Source organism: Tachysurus vachellii, chromosome 8 (genome assembly GCF_030014155.1).
Source record: "Tachysurus vachellii isolate PV-2020 chromosome 8, HZAU_Pvac_v1, whole genome shotgun sequence".
In the NCBI taxonomy this organism is placed as follows: Eukaryota; Metazoa; Chordata; class Actinopteri; order Siluriformes; family Bagridae; genus Tachysurus; species Tachysurus vachellii.
Window position 1 is genome coordinate 18,675,369 of NC_083467.1, and position 19,766 is coordinate 18,695,134.

The 19,766-nt window shown below is 36.3% G+C and overlaps 1 protein-coding gene across 2 annotated transcripts; it reads right to left on the reverse strand.

The window, feature by feature from the left end:
- Positions 1-657: 657 nt before the first annotated feature.
- fer1l6 (fer-1 like family member 6) lies at positions 658-17,263 on the reverse strand. Of its 2 annotated transcripts, XM_060876734.1 has the most exons (42): positions 17,070-17,263; positions 15,477-15,559; positions 15,265-15,385; positions 15,113-15,167; positions 14,868-14,999; positions 14,687-14,749; positions 14,521-14,599; positions 14,282-14,438; positions 13,871-14,057; positions 13,507-13,699; positions 13,106-13,419; positions 12,894-13,002; positions 12,512-12,692; positions 12,314-12,434; positions 12,129-12,229; positions 11,955-12,045; positions 11,744-11,863; positions 11,489-11,641; positions 11,172-11,346; positions 10,754-10,878; positions 10,350-10,484; positions 9,915-10,064; positions 9,619-9,717; positions 9,293-9,454; positions 8,025-8,205; positions 7,802-7,926; positions 7,592-7,720; positions 7,409-7,451; positions 7,242-7,286; positions 6,922-6,998; positions 6,663-6,791; positions 6,381-6,512; positions 5,758-5,885; positions 5,495-5,665; positions 5,252-5,406; positions 5,018-5,160; positions 4,365-4,453; positions 4,185-4,283; positions 3,789-4,030; positions 1,670-1,827; positions 1,454-1,554; positions 658-1,284 (listed from the first exon to the last, which is right to left on the reverse strand). In XM_060876734.1, exons 1-42 carry the CDS (start codon positions 17,102-17,104, stop codon positions 1,104-1,106), a joined length of 5,469 nt encoding a protein of 1,822 aa, XP_060732717.1. In that variant the 5' UTR covers positions 17,105-17,263; the 3' UTR covers positions 658-1,103. The 2 variants fall into 2 exon arrangements, with proteins under 2 accessions (XP_060732717.1, XP_060732718.1); XM_060876735.1 differs by lacking the exon at positions 7,242-7,286.
- Between the last annotated feature and the right edge of the window lie 2,503 nt (positions 17,264-19,766).

Below are 19,766 nucleotides of genomic sequence, written 5' to 3' on the forward strand. Positions count from 1 at the left end.
CCAGTGCATCTGTGCAGTTATTAATTATGCAAATCATATGGCAGCAGTGCAGTGCAACTAAATGAATAAATGTGACATCTGAATTTGTGACATTCTAGAGTTTACACAGAGAGGTCTAAAAAAAAAAAAATACACAGAGTGTCTTAACTCTGAGCATAAAAGCATCTCAGCGTGTACAAAACATCAAGCTGGTCCCACTCCTGTCAGCTGACTACTTTAATCATCTGGTCCAGTCTTCAGCTGTGCCCATAATAGCCTCAGATTCTTGCTATTGGCTATGGACTGGAAGCTGATCATCAGCTTCAGAAATAACCTGCCCCTCTGACACCAACAACCATGTCACAGTTAAAGTCCCAGAGATCACACCTTTTCTTCATTCTAACGTTTGATGTGAACATTAAGTGAAGCTCTCGACCTGTATCTGCATGATTTCATTCATTGTCCTGCTGTCACGTGGTTGGCTGATTGGATAACAGATAAAATTGGATAGAAATGAGCAAGTGTAAAGGTTTTTCTCTGTTTCTAAAGTGATTGATTGTGTGTGTGTGTGTGTGTAGATATGGTGACCACATTTATTTGTTTAACAAATTTCAGTTGCTTTACTTCCTAAATATCACTTGTTGAAATACTTGGTAATTACTTAGGAAGTAACTGATAAAAGAAGCACCGATTTTCCATTTAATGTTTTTAGTAGAAACACTTACAGAGCCATAAAAAAACAATAGTTAAAGTCTGACCGTATACACCATTTCTTCCCCCAGTGTTGGGTTTTATGAGCTTATACACTACCATTATCAAAAATTTACTGCACAATTGTACGATAATAATAGTAAGAGGAATCTTATTACATTTAGCTACTTAATCTGTTTTAATAGTTACATCATCTCTGATCCTGACTGACCTCCTTGACAAACATCCCTGGAGTTACACAGTTAATTGTGATTGTCATTTGCTACCTTATTATTGTAGTCACTTGATGATAAGGCAAATAGTAATATTTTTTTTATAGTTTTGTACAAACAAATACTAATCCCATACAGTGCAATAGACTGCCATCATCAATTATATTGATTGCCAAATGCCTTGTTACCAAAAGTGATCAATCATCCACTGACGATCCTGTTGCTGATCGCACCCGGCAGTGTGTAGAAGAGCAGGGCAAGAAACAGGGCCAGGATCAGCAGCAGCAAAGCAGCTATAATGTACTTCTTATAGTTCTTCCAGATCAGATGGAAGAAACACTTAAAGGGATTCACAAACCAAGAGAAGGTTGTATCTGGTCGACTAGAAAGAGAGAAATAAACAAAATACTGATATAATAGTCAACTTTAAAAAATGAAAAAACCATGCGCTAATTCAAGTCAAGGATTTAACAGCACTGTTAGTGGTATAGACTTCCTTCCATTTGTATAGCAATTATCTGATTTAGTAGAAGTTTTAACATTAATCTTACTTTGGTTTTTCTAGTGGTTCTGGCTCCTTGCGTGCACGACCTACAGGGTTCTTCTCTGCTTCTTCAGCTGTTATCAGGTGGAATTCAGCTTCCACTTTTCCCTGCAGCAAACCAGTTAAATGTTAATTCCAGTAATGTTCAGAGTAAGTCAGATTTTTTTTGTTACATAACTAAGGTTGATTTAATATGAACAGAATAAAAAAATGGGTAACTTACTGTCAGATCATCAGTTTTCACCAAAGGCCACCAGCCTTTGGCACGTTTCTGCTGGAAGATGGACATATTCTCACTAGCATTATTTAGCATCTCCATCTTACAGTCTTTTGCTGTTTTGGCACCACGAGGAAACCCATTCAGGTCCAATTCTATGGAGCCTAGAATATTTAAATAGACACAACATGAACTAAATTGAAATGATACCTTTAATTCCTATAGTCTTTATATACTAACAGAAGTCTAAATTCTGGATATAATTTCCAATGGCACATTTGTACAGTTGAGTGCAAAAGTTTGCCTAACGTTAGGAGAAAAACAAGAACATATTTAAGTTTGCATCTCACTTTCTGAATGTGTTACCCTGATTCTCAAATAGCTTGCATTTCTATTATACAGTGGGGCTCAAAAGTTTGGGCACCCCCAGTAAAAATTTGTATTAATGTGCATAAAGAAGCCAAGAAAAGATGGAAAAATCTCCAAAAGGCATCAAATTCAGATTAAACATTCTTATAATATGTCAAAAAGGTTAGATTTTATTTCCATCATTTACATTTTCAAAATATCAGAAAACAAAAAAATGGCGTCTGCAAAAGTTTGGGCACCCTGCAGAGTTTATAGCATGCACCACCCCCTTTGAAAAGCTGAGACCTGATAGTGTCATGGATTGTTCTCAATCATCGTCTGGAAAGACCAGGTGATGTCAATCTCAAAGGTTTTAAATGCCCAGACTCATCTGACCTTGCCCCAACAATCAGCACCATGGGTTCTTCTAAGCAGTTGTCTAGAAAACTGAAACTTAAAATAGCTGATGCTCACAAAAGCAGGAGAAGTCTATAAGAAGATAGCAAAGAATTTTCAGATGCCAGTATCCTCTGTTCGGAATGTAATTAAGAAATGGCAGTCATCAGGAACAGTGGAAGTTAAAGCAAGATCTGGAAGACCAAGAAAAATATCAGAACAGCTCACAGGATTATGAGAAAAGCAAGTCAAAACCCACGTTTGACTGCACGATCCCTCCAGAAAGATCTAGCAGACACTGGATTTGTGGTACACTATTCCATATAAAGGGATACTTGTACAAATATGGTCATCAGAAGAAAACCTCTTCTACGTCCTCACCACAAAAATCAGTGTTTGAGGATTGCAAATGAACACATAGACAAACCTGATGCTGGAAACAATTTCTGTGGACCGATGAGGTTAAAATAGAACTTTTTGGCCGGAATGAGCAAAGGTACGTTTGGAGAAGAAAAGGAACAGAATTTAATGAAAAGAACCTCTGTCCAACTGTTAAGCATGGGGTTGGATCAATCATGCTTTGGGGTTGTATTGCAGCCAGTGGCACAGGGAACATTTCACGAGTAGAAGGAAAAATGGATTCAATAAAATTTCAGCAAATGTTGGACGCTAACTTGATGCCATCTGTGAAGAAGCTGAAGTTAAGGAGAGGAAGGCTTCTACAATGGATAATGATCCTAAACACACCACAAAATCCACGGTGGATTACATCAAGAGGCGTAAACTGAAGGTTTTGCCATCTCCTGACCTCAACATAATTGAAAATCTATGGATAGACCTTAAAAGAGCAGTGTTTGACAGACAGCCCAGAAATCTCAAACAACTAGAAGACCTTTGTAAGGAAGAATGATACTTGTAAGGAAGGCGAAGATACCTCAAAAAAGAATTGAAAGACTCTTGGCTGGCTACAAAAAGCATTTACAAGCTGTGATACTTGCCAAAGGGGGCAGTACAAGGTACTAATTCTGCAGGATGCCCAAACTTTTGCAGACGCCATTATTTTGAAAGTGTAAATGATGGAAATAAAATCTAACTTTTTTTGACATATTATAAGAATGTTTAATCTGTAATTTGATGCCTTTTGGAGATTTTTCCATCTTTTCTTGGCTTCTTTATGCACATTAATACAAATTTTTACCTAGGGGTGCCCAAACTTTCGAGCCCCACTGTACAACTGTTTATCATCATTTAAACAGCTTTTGGATCCTTTCACTAATGAAGTTTCTTGCAGAAACAAATGAGGGTGCAAACCTTTGCACTTAACTGTAGTTCCTAACATGCAGATTTCTTTGTACTGTTACAGTGTAGTATACTGTCTTACCGAGGAAGTCATCAGAAGACAACCTCTCAAAGTCCCACACCTGTAGCACTAAGACTGCAGGCAGCTTCTGCTCTGTCTTGTCCAGAGAAAAGATGTTCTCACGTTTGCTTACAACCACCAGTTTCTCAGCTGGAAGGTAGTGGAAGGGGAACACGAAACGCCAGTTGAAGTTGCCCTCACCAGTCAGAGAGTTGTAATGGACATCCGTTTCCTGGGCATCATCTTCAAGGCCCTTCAGCCATCTGAAGATTCCCAGAGGGAAGAAGGAAATATCTCATGACTGTTAAAAGACCATATCCGTGCAGATGTTCATTGCCAAAAGTGTGTTAGTACAGTGTGTGCTACAGAAAGCCCCTTTACCAGTCTTTTCACTGGCTAAGCACACAGCATATTTACCCTTTAATATAGATGTCACTCGACTGTTGGCCCGTTATGAAATTGGTGTCTTCCAAAATGACATCTTCTGTGTTCCAGATTATGATCCTCAATTCATATCTTTGTAAATAAAAATAATAGTACATCAATACTTGCACAGCACAATGATGGGTAAAGGTCTAATTAACTTTGCAGTGTTACCCTTTGGGTTTGCGGGGGGAAATGTCCACAGACGGTCCAGGATGAGGCATGTCCATAGGAAAGATATCTACCCACAATTGCAGCTGCCCCTAAAAAATACACATGGATAGAGAGAATTCTCTGCTGTGAAATATTTACCAGGTTCAGACATATAATATTCACTAACCTGATTATTTTTCACCACACATGTTGTATGGTTAAATACTGAGGTACAAATAAAAGATTTTATAATCCCAGAACTATCCAGTCACTAGCACCATACTGCTGCCAGTGTCTAACAGAAAAGCAGCTCGGCTAAAAGTCAGTGCTGAGCTCTCAGTCAGTCACTTCAAATTCTGATTATCCTTTACAGTTTTTACATAGCCATAAACTAACCACCAAATAAAAAAAAAACAAAAAAACCAATGGTATTAATTGCAATTCGCAAGCTAAATCTTTACACTTTAATTTATTTGCCCAGAGATCCGGATGATATCTGTAGCAAATGTTTTTCCCCCAAGCGCTTTGCCAATAAATAAACCTGCAGGCATTAATTGATAATCAGGTATTTGTTAAGAGAAGCATCACTAGACAAGACCCTAAAGATTGCAGCTCACTGCTGTATAAAACCAGCAGAACAGAGCTGTAAAATGTTTACAGCAACCAAGAATTACCTGATCCATGCCAGGTTTGTCCTTTATGTAGAGGGTCCGTGTCTCAATGTGCTCTGGCACTAGTTTACAGCCCACACCTGGCATTTCTTCCCATCTGTGCAGCACCTTCAGTGCCAAATGTTCATAGGACTCAACTACCTGATCTGAAATGTAAAAGCACTCTCTCAGCATGACCCTCAGCCCTCAAGAACCTTTATCTTTAGAAATGTATTCAATGTATGTGATTATAATCACCCTCATCAACAAACACTGTTTTTCCAGTATAAACTTTTTCTCCAATGGTGATTCTACCAGGAGTGAAGCGAGGACTGTCAAGTTTGTTTTCTTTGCATAGCTTGATCAGCAATTCAGTCGGTTTAATGGCATCTCTCCAGGCATTGTAGCCCTCACTAACAGTGATATAAAAAAATAGATTACATATAAAGAATAAAGGAACTTTATTTTATAAAGTTTATATGGTTTATGTTTATAACTCACATGGCATATTCAGTCGGGATGCCACAGGTTGCTCTGTGTCTGCTATAAAATCGGTTCTCCAAATCTATTTGCGTTTCTCCAATGAAATCATCTCCACCAACAACATCATAGTCATAGATGAGAATCCTCAGTAAGGATTCCTTGGGGAAAGAGGCTTGAATTTCAAAAGATCTGAGGATAAAAAAATGATTTTACAATTTCTTTCTAAATCAAATCACACAGCCATAATATAATCTACAATACAATATACTCATATAATATACCTGCCAAACACTGGGTTGAGTTGTTTTGGGATGTAATTGTCTCTGTCCTTGATTTCAGTTTTTCCTAGTTTGAGCACAATATAAGGATCTGCCTTTCCATCAGGGTCAGCCGGATGGAGGTTTGAGGCCTAATTAGGAATGTATGCACTGATTATACAGATGCTGAACAATAATCTGTCCTTACATGTGATTATATACTGTCTGTCATGTTTTGATGTACAGTGTGTATATATAAGGCAATACATGGCTGAATAATTTTCTACAGACCAAATTCAGTGGAAGGACTCCATTGGATTACATTGTATGAAATACAATCTCACATTGCAGATGAATCATATACAGGTGCTAGTCATATAATTAGAATATCATCAAAAAGTTGATTTATTTCACTAATTCCATTCAAAATGTGAAACTTGTATATTATATTCATTCATTACACACAGACCGATATATTTCAAATGTTTATTTCTTTTAATTTTGATTATAACTGACAACTAAGGAAAATCCCAAATTCAGTTTCTCAGAAAATTAGAATATTACTTCTTGTTGTCTGTGCACTTCATGCTTCCTGCTGCTAATTATATGACCAGCACCTGTAATAGACTTGTGTTTCTGAAACTTACTGCAACAATGTACACACGGATCAGGACATTTACAGCAGAGTTGGGAGGAATACCCTGGCTTATTTTATACTCTCCAGAGTCGAAACCCTCCTCATTATCATCAACTGGCAGCTTATACAGACAAAACCCAGCCTGGGGAATAACATTGAACAGACATTTCATTTAGTCTCTATCTAATGATCTAAAGACTGATAAAAAATTCTTGTGGTGTCAGTCTGGTACTGTAATTTTTATAAATAAAACAATTCTAAACACAGAAATGTTTACACAATTTTAACTTACCTTTAAGTTCCCAACAAACCTCTCAGTTCCAGAGTTCTCGTCTTCATTTGCCTTCCCACGAAACAGTTGAAATGTTTTTACCCAGTCGTCAAAAGGGCCAAACTCTGCCTCCAGCTCTTTGTCATATATCTACAGTAAGCATAAGTTAGAGAAGAAAGAGTATGGTACGTTGTATCAGGGTATCTAAAAATGACACAGTAGGACTGTAAGACATAAAATACAGTGATTAAGTGGCAATCAGATAAGACACCGGAGTTACCGTTAAGGTTGAAATCTTGGTCTGCTCAGTCACACTCTTGAAGTTAAACTCCCTTTTCTTCTCCTTCATTCCCTTTGCTTCAAGGTAAAATTCAACATTTATTATGTTGTTTTGTGTTTCAGCTAGAGAGTTAAGCAAAATCAAGCTACTGTGGAAACTACTGTTGTAGTCATTCGTGTATTTTGTTTTAGTCTATGGTATAGTTATGGACGATGTCTGCCATTGTTTCTTTTTTGTTTTGCAGTTTTTGTTTTTTGAAGTTTTGTCCTTTAACACAACATCTGTATGCATTGGACTGGATGTTCTCCAGCTAGTCTTACCCATAGTGTTTATTCCATCTGTGAGCAATGTCTGAAGAGGAGTTACTGCAATACATCACAACATTTGTGTGTCTGAACGGGGCTAAAATCTGCAGCATGTGTTTCAGTTCTACTGAAGAACTGATGGTTAGTGTACTGTGCGAATTAAATCAAATTCTGTTTCTTACCAGCATCATAGATGTTTTTAAATGGGCTGACCTCTCCTTTTGACTATGGATGAAAATATTATATAATTATTAAAACTATATAGTAAAAACTACAGTACTTATTAAAACTAGTATATAATTAATCAAATAAAATAGACTAGAATTAAGATTGTGTGGTGATTAAGGTCAGAGTTTTAATCTGACCATTTGGATTTTCTCCATTGAAGCGTAGTACTTAGACCACCAGTCAATGACGTTGTCAGCAGATTCGTCAGCGGCAGTGCGTTTCTTCCGTTTTGTAGATCTTCGCTTGCTCTTACTGGAGGCTCTGTCCTGTGTGAAAAGATCATAACAGGATAATATTCAGGAGCACTGATATTTTTATTTTTATGTATACTTGAGTGTTCAACCCACCTTCCTTTCCTGAGGCACTGTCTCAGGCGTGTGAGAAGATTTGCTGATCTCCACCTGCTCTATAGTTATGTAAATGTTCTCACATGGTTGTGCTTCAGTGCCCTCTTGTTTAGACAGTGGTGCAGCTAAGAATTAACAGACATTCAGACAGATAATATGGCTATATTCAGTTCATAAGAAATGTGATTTGAAAAGGTAGGTCAAGAATAAAAACGCCCATTACGTTCTATGCTGATTGGTTCAGGTAGCTGTGGTCTGGGAGGGGGTAAAGTTGGTGGTGTGTATTTGAACAGGCCCAGGTTGTTAATGACATGGCTGCCCACCAGAGTGCTCCTGCCAAAAGCTCTCCAGTCCACTACAGTGATCGTAAGAGGAGGGTGAAGGTACTCATTCTCAGGCAGCTCCTGCATAGATGAACAGGTGAATATGTTTAGACAGGCAGTTCAAATCCGGTTCTGAAAACTGAATTTCATTTTTTTTTTCCCCCTCATGGTGCAGTTCTTCTTTACATTACGAACTTAAAAGTTGTGGTCAAAAATAATATGAAGTCAGTGATGGACATAATAAACCTGTAATAATCATGCACTATTTTCTGCTCCAAATTCATTCAGAATTATGAGTGAAAATCAGGCATTTTGCTCATTGTTTCAGATTTATGGAGTTTGTGGGTGTCACCAAATACAAATCAGCTTTGACATGCCTGATTATTTACAAATGATTTCTGTTCATCAACATATATACTTAAGTACTAAGAAAATCACCTTAAGTAAGTTTTTTAATTTATTTGACACTCAAACATTTATTAACTTTATTAAAGGATGGATAAATGAGGTCCATTGACCTTTGGTAAAATATTTGTATTGTCTATACTGGTATTGTTGTAGACAGTTAACCTGGCAATATCAAGAACCAGATTCACATGGTTCTGATGCCAAAAGTGGTGTTTATTGAGAAACAACAAAGTTAAACTGAACTCCTAAACTGAGTCTTAGCCGAACCTTTTTTACATCTGTTATCCATCCAACTTTTTTTTACATTTGTTATCCATGTTATTATAGATGTTATCCATTCTTTTCAGAAACATCTATTCCCCTTCAACTGTCCCCACCCTGATGTCTTGAGTTGATTTTTAAAAACCTGTTTACACACACCCATCCTTGTCAGTCTTGACCTGTTTATATGGACAATATTGGAGTAACTGAAACACCTCCTGCATTGTTTATTTTTTATTATTATTTTTAACATACTCTTTTAACGTCATACTTTTGTTCTCTAAAATATTCTATAGTATTAATCTAATTATATATGTACTTTTTGACTGTCCCACGCCAGCTATTCAAACCAGAATTTGGATACACTATCAAATGCTGTATGAGACACTGAGATTATTATTAAGTTAAAGAGAAATTAAGTACACAATGCCTTAGTAACGATCAACACCACACAAAACGATATAATACTTGCTGAAAAATAGAAGACAAACAGCATTACCACATCAAAGGAGTCCACAAGCACGCTGAAGTTTGGGTTGCTCTTGTAGCTCTGTATCACAGAGGAATTAACACCTTTTCCTGCACACTCTATGAAGACCTGGGGCCGATCCACAGAAAGGAGCTGCACCTTTTTCAGTTCTCTCAACCCCCAGAACAGAACCTAAATCACACAGATCTTCTTTTACAACTTTTTCACAGCACAAAGCAATAAATCATTAAAATAAATAAATAAATAGATAGATAGATAGATAGATAGATAGATAGATAGATAGATAGATAGAAATCTGGAATCTGAAATCATCTGGACAATAATGTTAAACTCACTTCAATTCTGTACTTGCAGAGCACAGGTCGGATGTATGAAGGCACAGGGTAGATCTGGCCCTCTGGCCCCTCTTTCTCAGGTAAAGGATGCTTTCCTGTCTTTACATGTAATTTTGTGGTTTAGTGTAGATTTCATTATGCAGCCGATCAGCAGGATGGCATTTATTTAATAATATGAAATAATACATAATGCAGACTAATAAGGAAATATAAAAATGTGGTCAGAGTCCCAAAATATTAAATAACCTCTTAAGAAACTGATTTGTTGTAGTAGCATTTAGGATTGTGTTCTGTACCTGGATAAGCTCAAAAGCTCCAAGTATGTCACCACCAGACATGCTACCATAAAAAAGTGGACTGTACTGCAGCTGAGGTGGTGTGTATGGCTCCTCATTGAGCCTGACCACTGGCACAGCTAGAGTGGAGCCCAGGTACTCTGACTTGCCCTATGAAATGAAAATAAAAATGGCATTTTAATATCTGGTATTCCGTGGCATTTTGTAATGAACAGAGTGGCAGACTCTCCTGACATCCCACAGAAATACTAAAAATGTTGCAAAATTCAACAAAATAGCACCAGAAGCACCTTTTGGTTATAAATAAGTGAAAAGTAAGCTAATTTATACTTTTTTCCATAAATCATTTCCTACTTATCAAGAAAGCTTTAAAAAACATTTAAAAAATGTAAGAACATGTAAAATCACAGCACCAGTGAAAGGATTAAAACATACCAGCGCGTCGTCATCATAGACCTCGAGAACTATGAGCGGTGGCTCTTTTACAAGTTCACCAAGGTCTCCGTATAGAGACACCTTATTTACCATCAACATCTGGTTCCAAGTTGGGGTAAGTGTCTGGTTAATTATCTAAGGGATAGCAGAGGTTAAAGGTTAAAAGAGTGTAAAGATATCCAGAAAATTATACCTAGGGTATATTTCTCATCGTTTGCAACAAAACGCATGAGGATATGCTTAGAAAAAATATGACTTATTTACAAAAACTATACATGCATATCAAAAGCTCAACACCACAGCTTCCTAACAGTAGAGATATTCCTGAAGAGTGTGTGTATCTCAAGGACTGGCAGACAGATTTGTTATTAGCATCACATCTCTCACATTATAGATGCACTTACTGCTGTGCACTGAGTGTTGGAGTGGAAGGATACCCTGGCAAAGGGGTCTGACAGGCCTGTGTTATCTGCTGCAATGAGCCCACGAGCCTGGTACATATGAGCCCTCAGCTGAAACTTATGATGCTCTGAAAAGACAGACAGGAGGCTATCCTTCAAAATGTGACTCATTGCATTATAACTTGTCACTGTTGTAGTCTTGAGTACTAGCACTTAAAGGAGTTATATATTTCAGGGTGAGAGTATGAGTGTATATTGATATTTGCATGTCATTTAAAACATTTTGTTGTTCTGGGGAAAAGGTCGACAAAAATGTTTGACAAAATAAAAAGGAAAGGTTTGCTAAAATCAACAGGTAAAAGCCATCGTAATAAAACATCAGAAATAGACTGCTTTAAATGATCAAGTCCTGATGACTCACCTTTATATAATAAACTCTCAGGAAGTGTGCCTCCCTCATCTGATGACCACTGTGGCTCAAAGCCAGCTGGGAGGTTCTCCAGCATATGGGACATCTCTTTGCTGTTGCCCAGCCACAAGTACACATCCAATTTAGCCTGCACAGTCCATCCAACTGATCCACGCTTGGATGGTGGCTGAGAAAGGAATAATCAGACATTAATCAGACACAGATATCCTGACAATTTCAGCTAAAAAACTTTTTTTGCCCTAAAAAAATGCAACCGACCAAAAAAGACATTCTAACATACAGTATAAGGACTGCTTTTAGTGAAATACCTTAAGGAATAAGGTTTTGATCTTGCCACAATCTGTCCCTTTTTCCACAAGTTCATCAGAGTAAAGCAGGTAGCGTGCAGGTATGCGGGCATACGCAATGCGTTTATTATTACTGAGCATCCACACAAATATATCTGGTATTGTGTGCTGTGGCTGAGAATGGCATGAGACAGAGCATATTATTAAATTTATCAATAGTAAAAACACTTAAATAAATGATTCCATGTACACACACAGATAAATCTGTGCACAGACCTCTTCCACCAGGAATCTGATTCGATGAGTGAGTTTCTGTGCCTCTCTCAGCATCTCTTTAACAGTTAGAGCTTTTCTCTTTGGTTCTGTGATGGTTCCAGCTACTTTTATCATGCTCTCCTAATGACAAGAGAGTCACAACAACTGTTAAAGAATTTCACAAAGAGAAGTGAAGCTCAGTCTGCCTGCTGTGTTGCTTGTTACTCCTCACCAGTTCCTGTTTACACATCATGAGCCTCTTCTTATCCAGCATTGTCAAATGGGTCCCTTTGGCCTTCTTTTCAGCAAAACTGATAAATTGCCTAGAGGTGCAATAGAGTAGTATAGTCATAAATCATAAGGGGGTACAGTATTAATCATTAGATCAAATAAAGTTTTTCTATACCTGGCATCCTTACAAAATTCTTGTAAAACAGCGCGCATAAATGGCTCTGCGCAAGGATCCACCAGCTTGTCCAGTTCTTTCACCTTGGCTACTCCCTCTTCCTGGTTTAGACATAACAGGATCATAAGCAGTAACCCATTAACAGCTGATATGGTGTAATTCTGAACAACTGTATGTTAACTTACAAACATGATGGCTATCCTGTCCAGCATGTTAGAGTGGTGGAGGCGGTATGTCCAGTCCTCCCAGGAGCTCCATACATGGACACATGGTTTCTTATTTGTAATAGGCAAATAGAAGTAGTTCCTGTGCATAACAAGATAATAAACCTGTAGTAAAATGAATTACTTGATTGGCATATAAATGAAGAACAATGAGTCTACCTGATTCCATCTCCAATAAGAGGCTTCTCTGGAGGTGTGGTGGATCTGCACGGCTTTGATGGCTGACATTCTAGAAGAGGAGTAGTCATGGCAGCTTCTTGGCTTAAAGGATCAGGAACTTTCTCAATTTTTTTCTTGGAGCTTGGTGGAGCAGCACCGTCAATAAAGTTACCAAAGTTTCCTGAATAACGAAAGTTGTATAAGTAACAATTTAAATTTGATTGTGACATTATTATTAATAATGTATTATTATTATTAATAATGTATTATTATTATTATTATTATTATTATTATTATTATTATTATTATTATTATTATATTATTTATTTATTATTATTATTATTATTATTATTATTATTATTATTATTATTATTATTATTACCAATAGTGAATTCAAAACTGATAGGTTTGTCACCAATCTTCCTATCAATCATAGTAGCCTCAAACACAGCACCAAACAGTACATAGTTCTCCTTGTCCTCATCACTGATCTACACAATTAAACAAAGAAACACAAATTATTTATTCAACTATAGACACAAACACAATAAATATTTTAAAGGGTATAAATAAAGGGTATGATAAGCATTTCACCATTTCAGGTGAATCCACCGGCAGTACTATGGCTCCCATAGCCTTGCTTTTTTCCTCATCTCCTCCACCTGCCCCTCCCGCTGCAGCTTTGGGGTCTTTAGGTGCTGCTTTCCCACCCTTAGTATCTTTAAAAAGAGATTTAGACTCAGACCCTCCAGACAGGATCTCCACAGTTAGCTGGATGTAAATCCTTCCACGAAATGATACCCCTTCTCCTATTCCCTCATTCATATCTTGACTGTCATCCACAAGCGAGGAGTTACGGGCTGAACCAAAGATGTTGACCCAGGATGGTCCAAATGTAGGGAGGAAACCTAAATAACAGAAAGAAATCGAATGCAAGGCCATTGCAAAGCAAAACACACACACACAAATAATCTTTGATTAAATCTAAGATATACCATTATCTCCATCCTGGTCATTGGAGATTCTGCGCAGATCAATGTAGTGAGTCCCAATGGCTACATCATTCATGCTTCCCTCATCTAGTAGCTGGATCTTTAGCCTCTGACATAAAGGAGGAAACATCTCTTTAAATACCACCTGCTCATTCCAAACAGGGTCCGCAGAGCTCTTCTGCGTGGAAGTCCGGCCCTGTTGGAAAAAAGTTTAAGAAAAGGTGAGCATCTAGTCAGAAATACCTGAATAGTGCTGTGAAATCAATTGTTTTTGCTGCTTAAATGACTTTGTTGTTCCTCTTATACTCACAAATGGATTATTTAGTTTGTCTAGCAATGCTTATTAATGCTTGATAAGTAGACTTACCACCTGTCCAAAGAACGATACTTCCACATACGGATCAATAAGAGCTGTGTTGTCACTAACAAAAGCCTTGGTCACATTAGCCATAATGCTAGAATTCATTCTGGGAAGACCTTCTGCTCTGTACACTTTCACATAATAGCGAGCCCATGGGCGCATAGACGGGAAACCTTCAGGCAGCAGTGGGTTCCTGGATTAAAGCCGAATTGTAGAGTTAGCTCTTCAGTAATTTTCCATTAAAGAAAGCAAAGTGCAAGTTCATCATATTCTAGTCATAGTCACAGCCTTAATTTTAATATTAATCTTTATAATCTTTATCTGAATACTGACGGTGGTATAGGCTTATTGAACAAAATCATAGAGATAATCTCTTGATTACCCATTCTCTAAACACATAAAACAATGAGAGATTACTTTTCTATTTGCTCTTCAGCATCGCTAAACTTTTGTGACCGGGGCAGTACATCTCCTTTCCCTGTCACACAGATGTCACACTTCAAGTGACCTTTGACCCCTGTGTTGACATCTGTGGGATCCATGAGAGCTGCCCATTTATTGGTAAACTGATGACCTGGAACAGACAAGACAGAAGCTATGATCTGGTGAAGAAATGAAAATACAAGAATGTCATTTACATATATGAGAACACTCACCAGGTTGATTGTAGACAGTCCTGACATCAATCTTAAACATCCCCACACAAAAGCTTTTCATGATCTTTGAATGCATTACCTTTTGGAATTAAAAAAAGAGCATCTCGCATTTATTAAATCTCATTATGTTGATAACGGAATTTTTTTTATTCACTAATATACTTACTGATAGTTTAATGACTTTGTCAAAAAAGATCTCTTGATGTGCAAAGAAGTCAAATACGAAGTACTGTTGGGGAAAAAACAGGTAATATTTTATATATACGCAGGTAATATCACATATGACCGTTTCAGATCTGTAATGATAAGAATAAGACAATTTAATGATAAGGATAAGACAATGTCACCTCATTATAAAAGGGTGAATTGGTGCCTTCTTTTACTGATGTCTGTTTCTTTTCATCTCCAATTTCAATCACCACACTGGGGTCAATGTTCTCCCCCACCAGCTGTCTAGCCTCTGTGATGTTGATGGAGATCTTAGGGGATTAGTCACAACATTGGTCATTGCTTTAATAAGCATTCATTTGGTAAGGAATAAAAACTATAGAGTCGGTCAATGTCTAACTATAAAAGGGTCATTAACGTCTACCTGAAAAGTCTGCGGTTTGCTTTCACTTTCCAAAATCTTGGTCACAAGCTTGGATCTTTTAAGATAAATAACAGCACAGACAAAGTATAATAAATATACTTTTTGTTAGCTATATATAAAGTGAGCGAATAATGTAAGTAAAAATCATGCACCTCTTAGTATTGATAACTTCTCTGAAAGACAAGAAGGCAGGGAGGCCAGGATCACTGACTGATTCAGGGACTACAGGTTCTGCATCTGATTGTTCAGTAGCACTTTTAATCTCAGAATCATCTAGAAAGGTTAAGATATGGTTAATCAGGTAAATCCCAGAAAGAGTTCTGCATCTTTACACATGATTCTGTATTTGCTTTAGAGACCATACCCTGAGCACCTCTGTTTGCAAAGACTAGAGCTTTGACACCTTTCTTCTTCTTCTTCTTCACTTTTAATCCAAATACATTTTTGCTGAAAAAGCATAAAAGACTATTGGTATATTTAATATCAAATACATTCTTGTTATCATTTCTCAGTTTGTCAAACACATTATGTGCATAATCAAACAACATAAAGCATATAAATATAGTCATGTGAAAAAATTTTGTGCCTAAAAAAAAACTAAGAACCCCATTAAATGTTCAAGGTTCTAGGTTCAAGTTTCTTCTTTATTGTCAATGCCACTGTATGTGCAGACATGCAGAGGAGTCGAAATACCGTTTCTCTTTCTCGAATCAAGTGTTTACATTGTCAATGCAATGTAGTAATATTCAGTTCATTATTAAGTAATGTCAACATGTCAATTTCTGATCTTGTTTTAATTTGTACCTATAGATGAAAGTAATGTAACTGCTTGTAAACAACAACAAAAATAATCACATTTTCACTTATTAAAACAAAAGAAATCAAGAAAAATGTGTATTTGATCTGAGGAAGAAGTTACTACACTCTTTGCCCTAATAGCTAGTGTTTCCCCCTTTGGCTGAAATGACCTCAGTGAGAAGTTTCTTGTAGCCATCTACCAGTTTCTGACATCGACTTAAAGAAAGTTTCCCCGCTCCTTAAATCACCACACTGGATCTCAATAGGATTTAGATCTGGGCTTTGACTTGACCAGTCCAGAATTCTCAGTTTTTTACTTTTCAGCGAGTCCTTGGTGGATTTACTGGAATGTTTTTGTCATGTTTTAAGGTCCAGTTCCTTTTCAGCTTCAATGTTTTGACAGATCTCACATGTCTCACATGTTCCTCAAGCACCTTCTGATACAATGTAGATTTCATAGTGGATTCTATGATGGTGAGCTGACCAGGTCCTGCTGCAGCAAAGCAGTCTCCAATCTGTTGTATTTGGTTTACACCAAACATGTCCTCGTTATGATGTCCAAATAATTCAGTTTTACACTCATCTGTCCAAAGCACATTATTCCAGAAGTCTTGGCCTTTGTCTCTGTGTTCTTTGGCAAACTTCAATCTTGTCCTCATGTTTTTCTTAGACAGCAAAGTTTCCTCCTTGCACACATCCCATGATAAAGATGTGCATTTTATTTCTGATTGTAGATTCATGCACTTTGACATCAACTGTAGCAAGAGCTTGCTGTAGGTCCCGTGATGATATTTTAAGGTTTAAGAGACTTCTTTAAGCATCTTGCAGTCAGCTCTTCAGGTGAAATTGAATGAACAGCCTGATCTGGCCATGCTGGCAGTGGTTTTAAATATTCTCCAGTTGCAAATGATTTCTGGACAGTGGAATGGCTGATTACAAATTATTTTTAGATCTTTTAATATCCCTTACCAGACTCATAAGCATCCACAATCATCTTTCTGAAGGCAATTTTTTTTCACATGACTTTATATATAGTCTTTAATATTTTAGTTCTTATATGTATTATATATTATACATATAATAACTAAGATTTCTTCAGTATTCAAAAATAAACACAACTCATTTAGATAATTAATAAACTTTCTTATCAGTGCCTTACCTTTGTGTTCCTGAGCCATCTTTATCTTCATCCATAGTTACTTATTACAAACTCTGGTCTTCAAAATAAAACCTACTTATGATTAGACCATTAGACCAGACAGGTTAAGACAGATGTACACTTGATATTCCAAGTAACCTGATGAAGCTACTGCTGACACAAAGCTGAGGAACCAACATTCCCTCCCTCTCGAGTCTATTTGACTTTCTGTGGCAAAAGGATAAACAGGGGTGGATTTAAGTGGCAACTGTATGTTTGTACTCCTGGAAGAATGATGCAGCAATGAACACTGTTACAAAAACAACAACAATAATATCACCAAACTATATAAGCAATTTTAAAGGTTAACAGTGGCAAAAAAAACATGACGGCCAAGAAAATACAGTTTGTTTTCTTTTATAATCAAATACATCATACTGTGTTGTAGTCTGCGTATTATTGACCAGTTTCTTTAATTTTTTTAAATTTATATATATATATATATATATATATATATATATATATATATATATATATATATATATATATATATATATATATATATAAACAAAATACATTTCACTAACCTTATAATAAAGAAAAATATTTACATAATAAAATCTAGAGTCTGTAAATGTATTTGACATATGGCACTTGAGTCATAACCATATTTACACTAGTATGATGGCATCAAATGTCTCCTAAATTAAACCTGCATAAAATGCTATAGCTACATGTTACCATAGCAAAACAGTGACCAATTAGTCAAGGATGTTCAACCATAGCTGCTGAAACCATTATCTGTTTAATGACAGAATCTCATTGATAAAAAACAGTTTGCAGTGATAATTCAACTACAGAAAAAAGATGTAGTAAATTATATTGTTTAACCTAAGACAGTGTTTGCCAAGTAAAACCAGGATGTAAGAAACATAGGTAGGTGAGCAAATACACCCCTGGTAAACATGCAGATCGGAGCACCTGATGCACTGAACTTTGTATTTTGGATTTTACTCTGCATTACTACAAACCACACAGATACACACAGGGTTATTATTGTATAGTTAGTGTGAACATTTAGCATACGCCACATACAAACCTGTCACTTTATTTTTCATATTGCCAATTTATTTCTATATTTTCTATATACATCCTACATATTCTTTTTTTTATATTATTTCTATTTTTGTCTTAATGTTAAAATATTATTTCTACTTTTATCTTACTTCCATTTTTTGAACTTTATACTATTTTATGTAACATGGAGAGTCATAAAAAGCATTTTACTGCATGTCATACTGTGTATGATTGTGTATGTGACAAATCAAATTTGAACTTAAACTAATTTAATACCTTAACAAAAAATCACAATGAATGTTTCATGAATGTATTCAACATCAAGTAAGAAAACGAGTTACACCCTGTAAGTTTTATAGCACTCTAATTACCAATAACTAATATAATAGAATACACTTTACACTGAGGAATGCTCTAAATTTGAGTTTTATTCATTACATTCAGTAACAATATATAAACACAAATAATTAGCATCAATCTTTTTTATAAGTCACTCGATGTTTCACGTATTTTGATATACCATTGTTTTGACTTGTGCCTGTATTTATCCCCTAATTATCTTGTGGCTGAATGAGCAAATTCCCAAAACCATACCAAGATCTAGTGGGAAGCCTTTCTAGAAAAGTGGATTTTACTATAAAAGCAATGGTGGACTACATCTGGAATGAGGCATTCAACAAGTGCACCTGAGTGTCAGGGTCAGGGGTCCACTAATTATATCAGACAACTACACAGGCTCCCCAACCTAGTACTCAAATGTTCCTGAAAAAGCTTCAGTTATGAACTATACAGTATATCAACTATAAACAATTAGACGACTGGATAAATAACACTGAACTCTATGAAATGTGATTGTTATTTCTGTATAGAAAATTTTCCTGGAAAACTAAAAGCAGATTCCCAGAAACCAAAATATAAATTTCCAGAAAAAAAAGGTTAGTCCTGTTTAATTTCTGCTTACATAAACATAGTAGTTTATGCAGTATATGTTATATGAATATAATATACAAAATATGAGTAATAGAAAACAGAACGATTATAGGAAACATGGCTTGGTTTATTGGTTACTGATCTGTTTACTCTAGTCATTTAGAAAAGATGAAAGCAAACATCAGTGGTCATTAAATACAAAACACCTGAAGTCTAATAAAGAACAAATGGAAATCTAGTATACAATTAGTACACAGAGTGATTATGTATAATCTGTAACTTGGAGTCATCTTTTAGTCCAGTTCAGAAATATGTACAGTATCTCTTCACAATGTAGAAAATTCTTACAATGAGACACAATATGCATGTAAAGAATCTAATCATGATGCAAAATGAAAAGAAAAAATTTTTTAAAAAAACTTAAAAAACACTGCAGTAAGATCCACCATCTTGGAATTACTGTCTAAAGGACATTTTCAATTATCCACACACCATTTTTAGATTTACTTATTTAATAAGGAGAGTGAAATTGATTTTCAGAGTTTTGAAAACACTGTTTTATTGTGGATAGAAAGGGAAAATTGAAAGCACTTTATTCTGCTCAGATTCCAGTGGATTCGGAGCCAATCCTGGAAAAACCGGATGAGGCTGGAATACACCCTGGATGAGATGCTCATCTATTGCGGTGCCCCATGCTTACAGTCAATCACA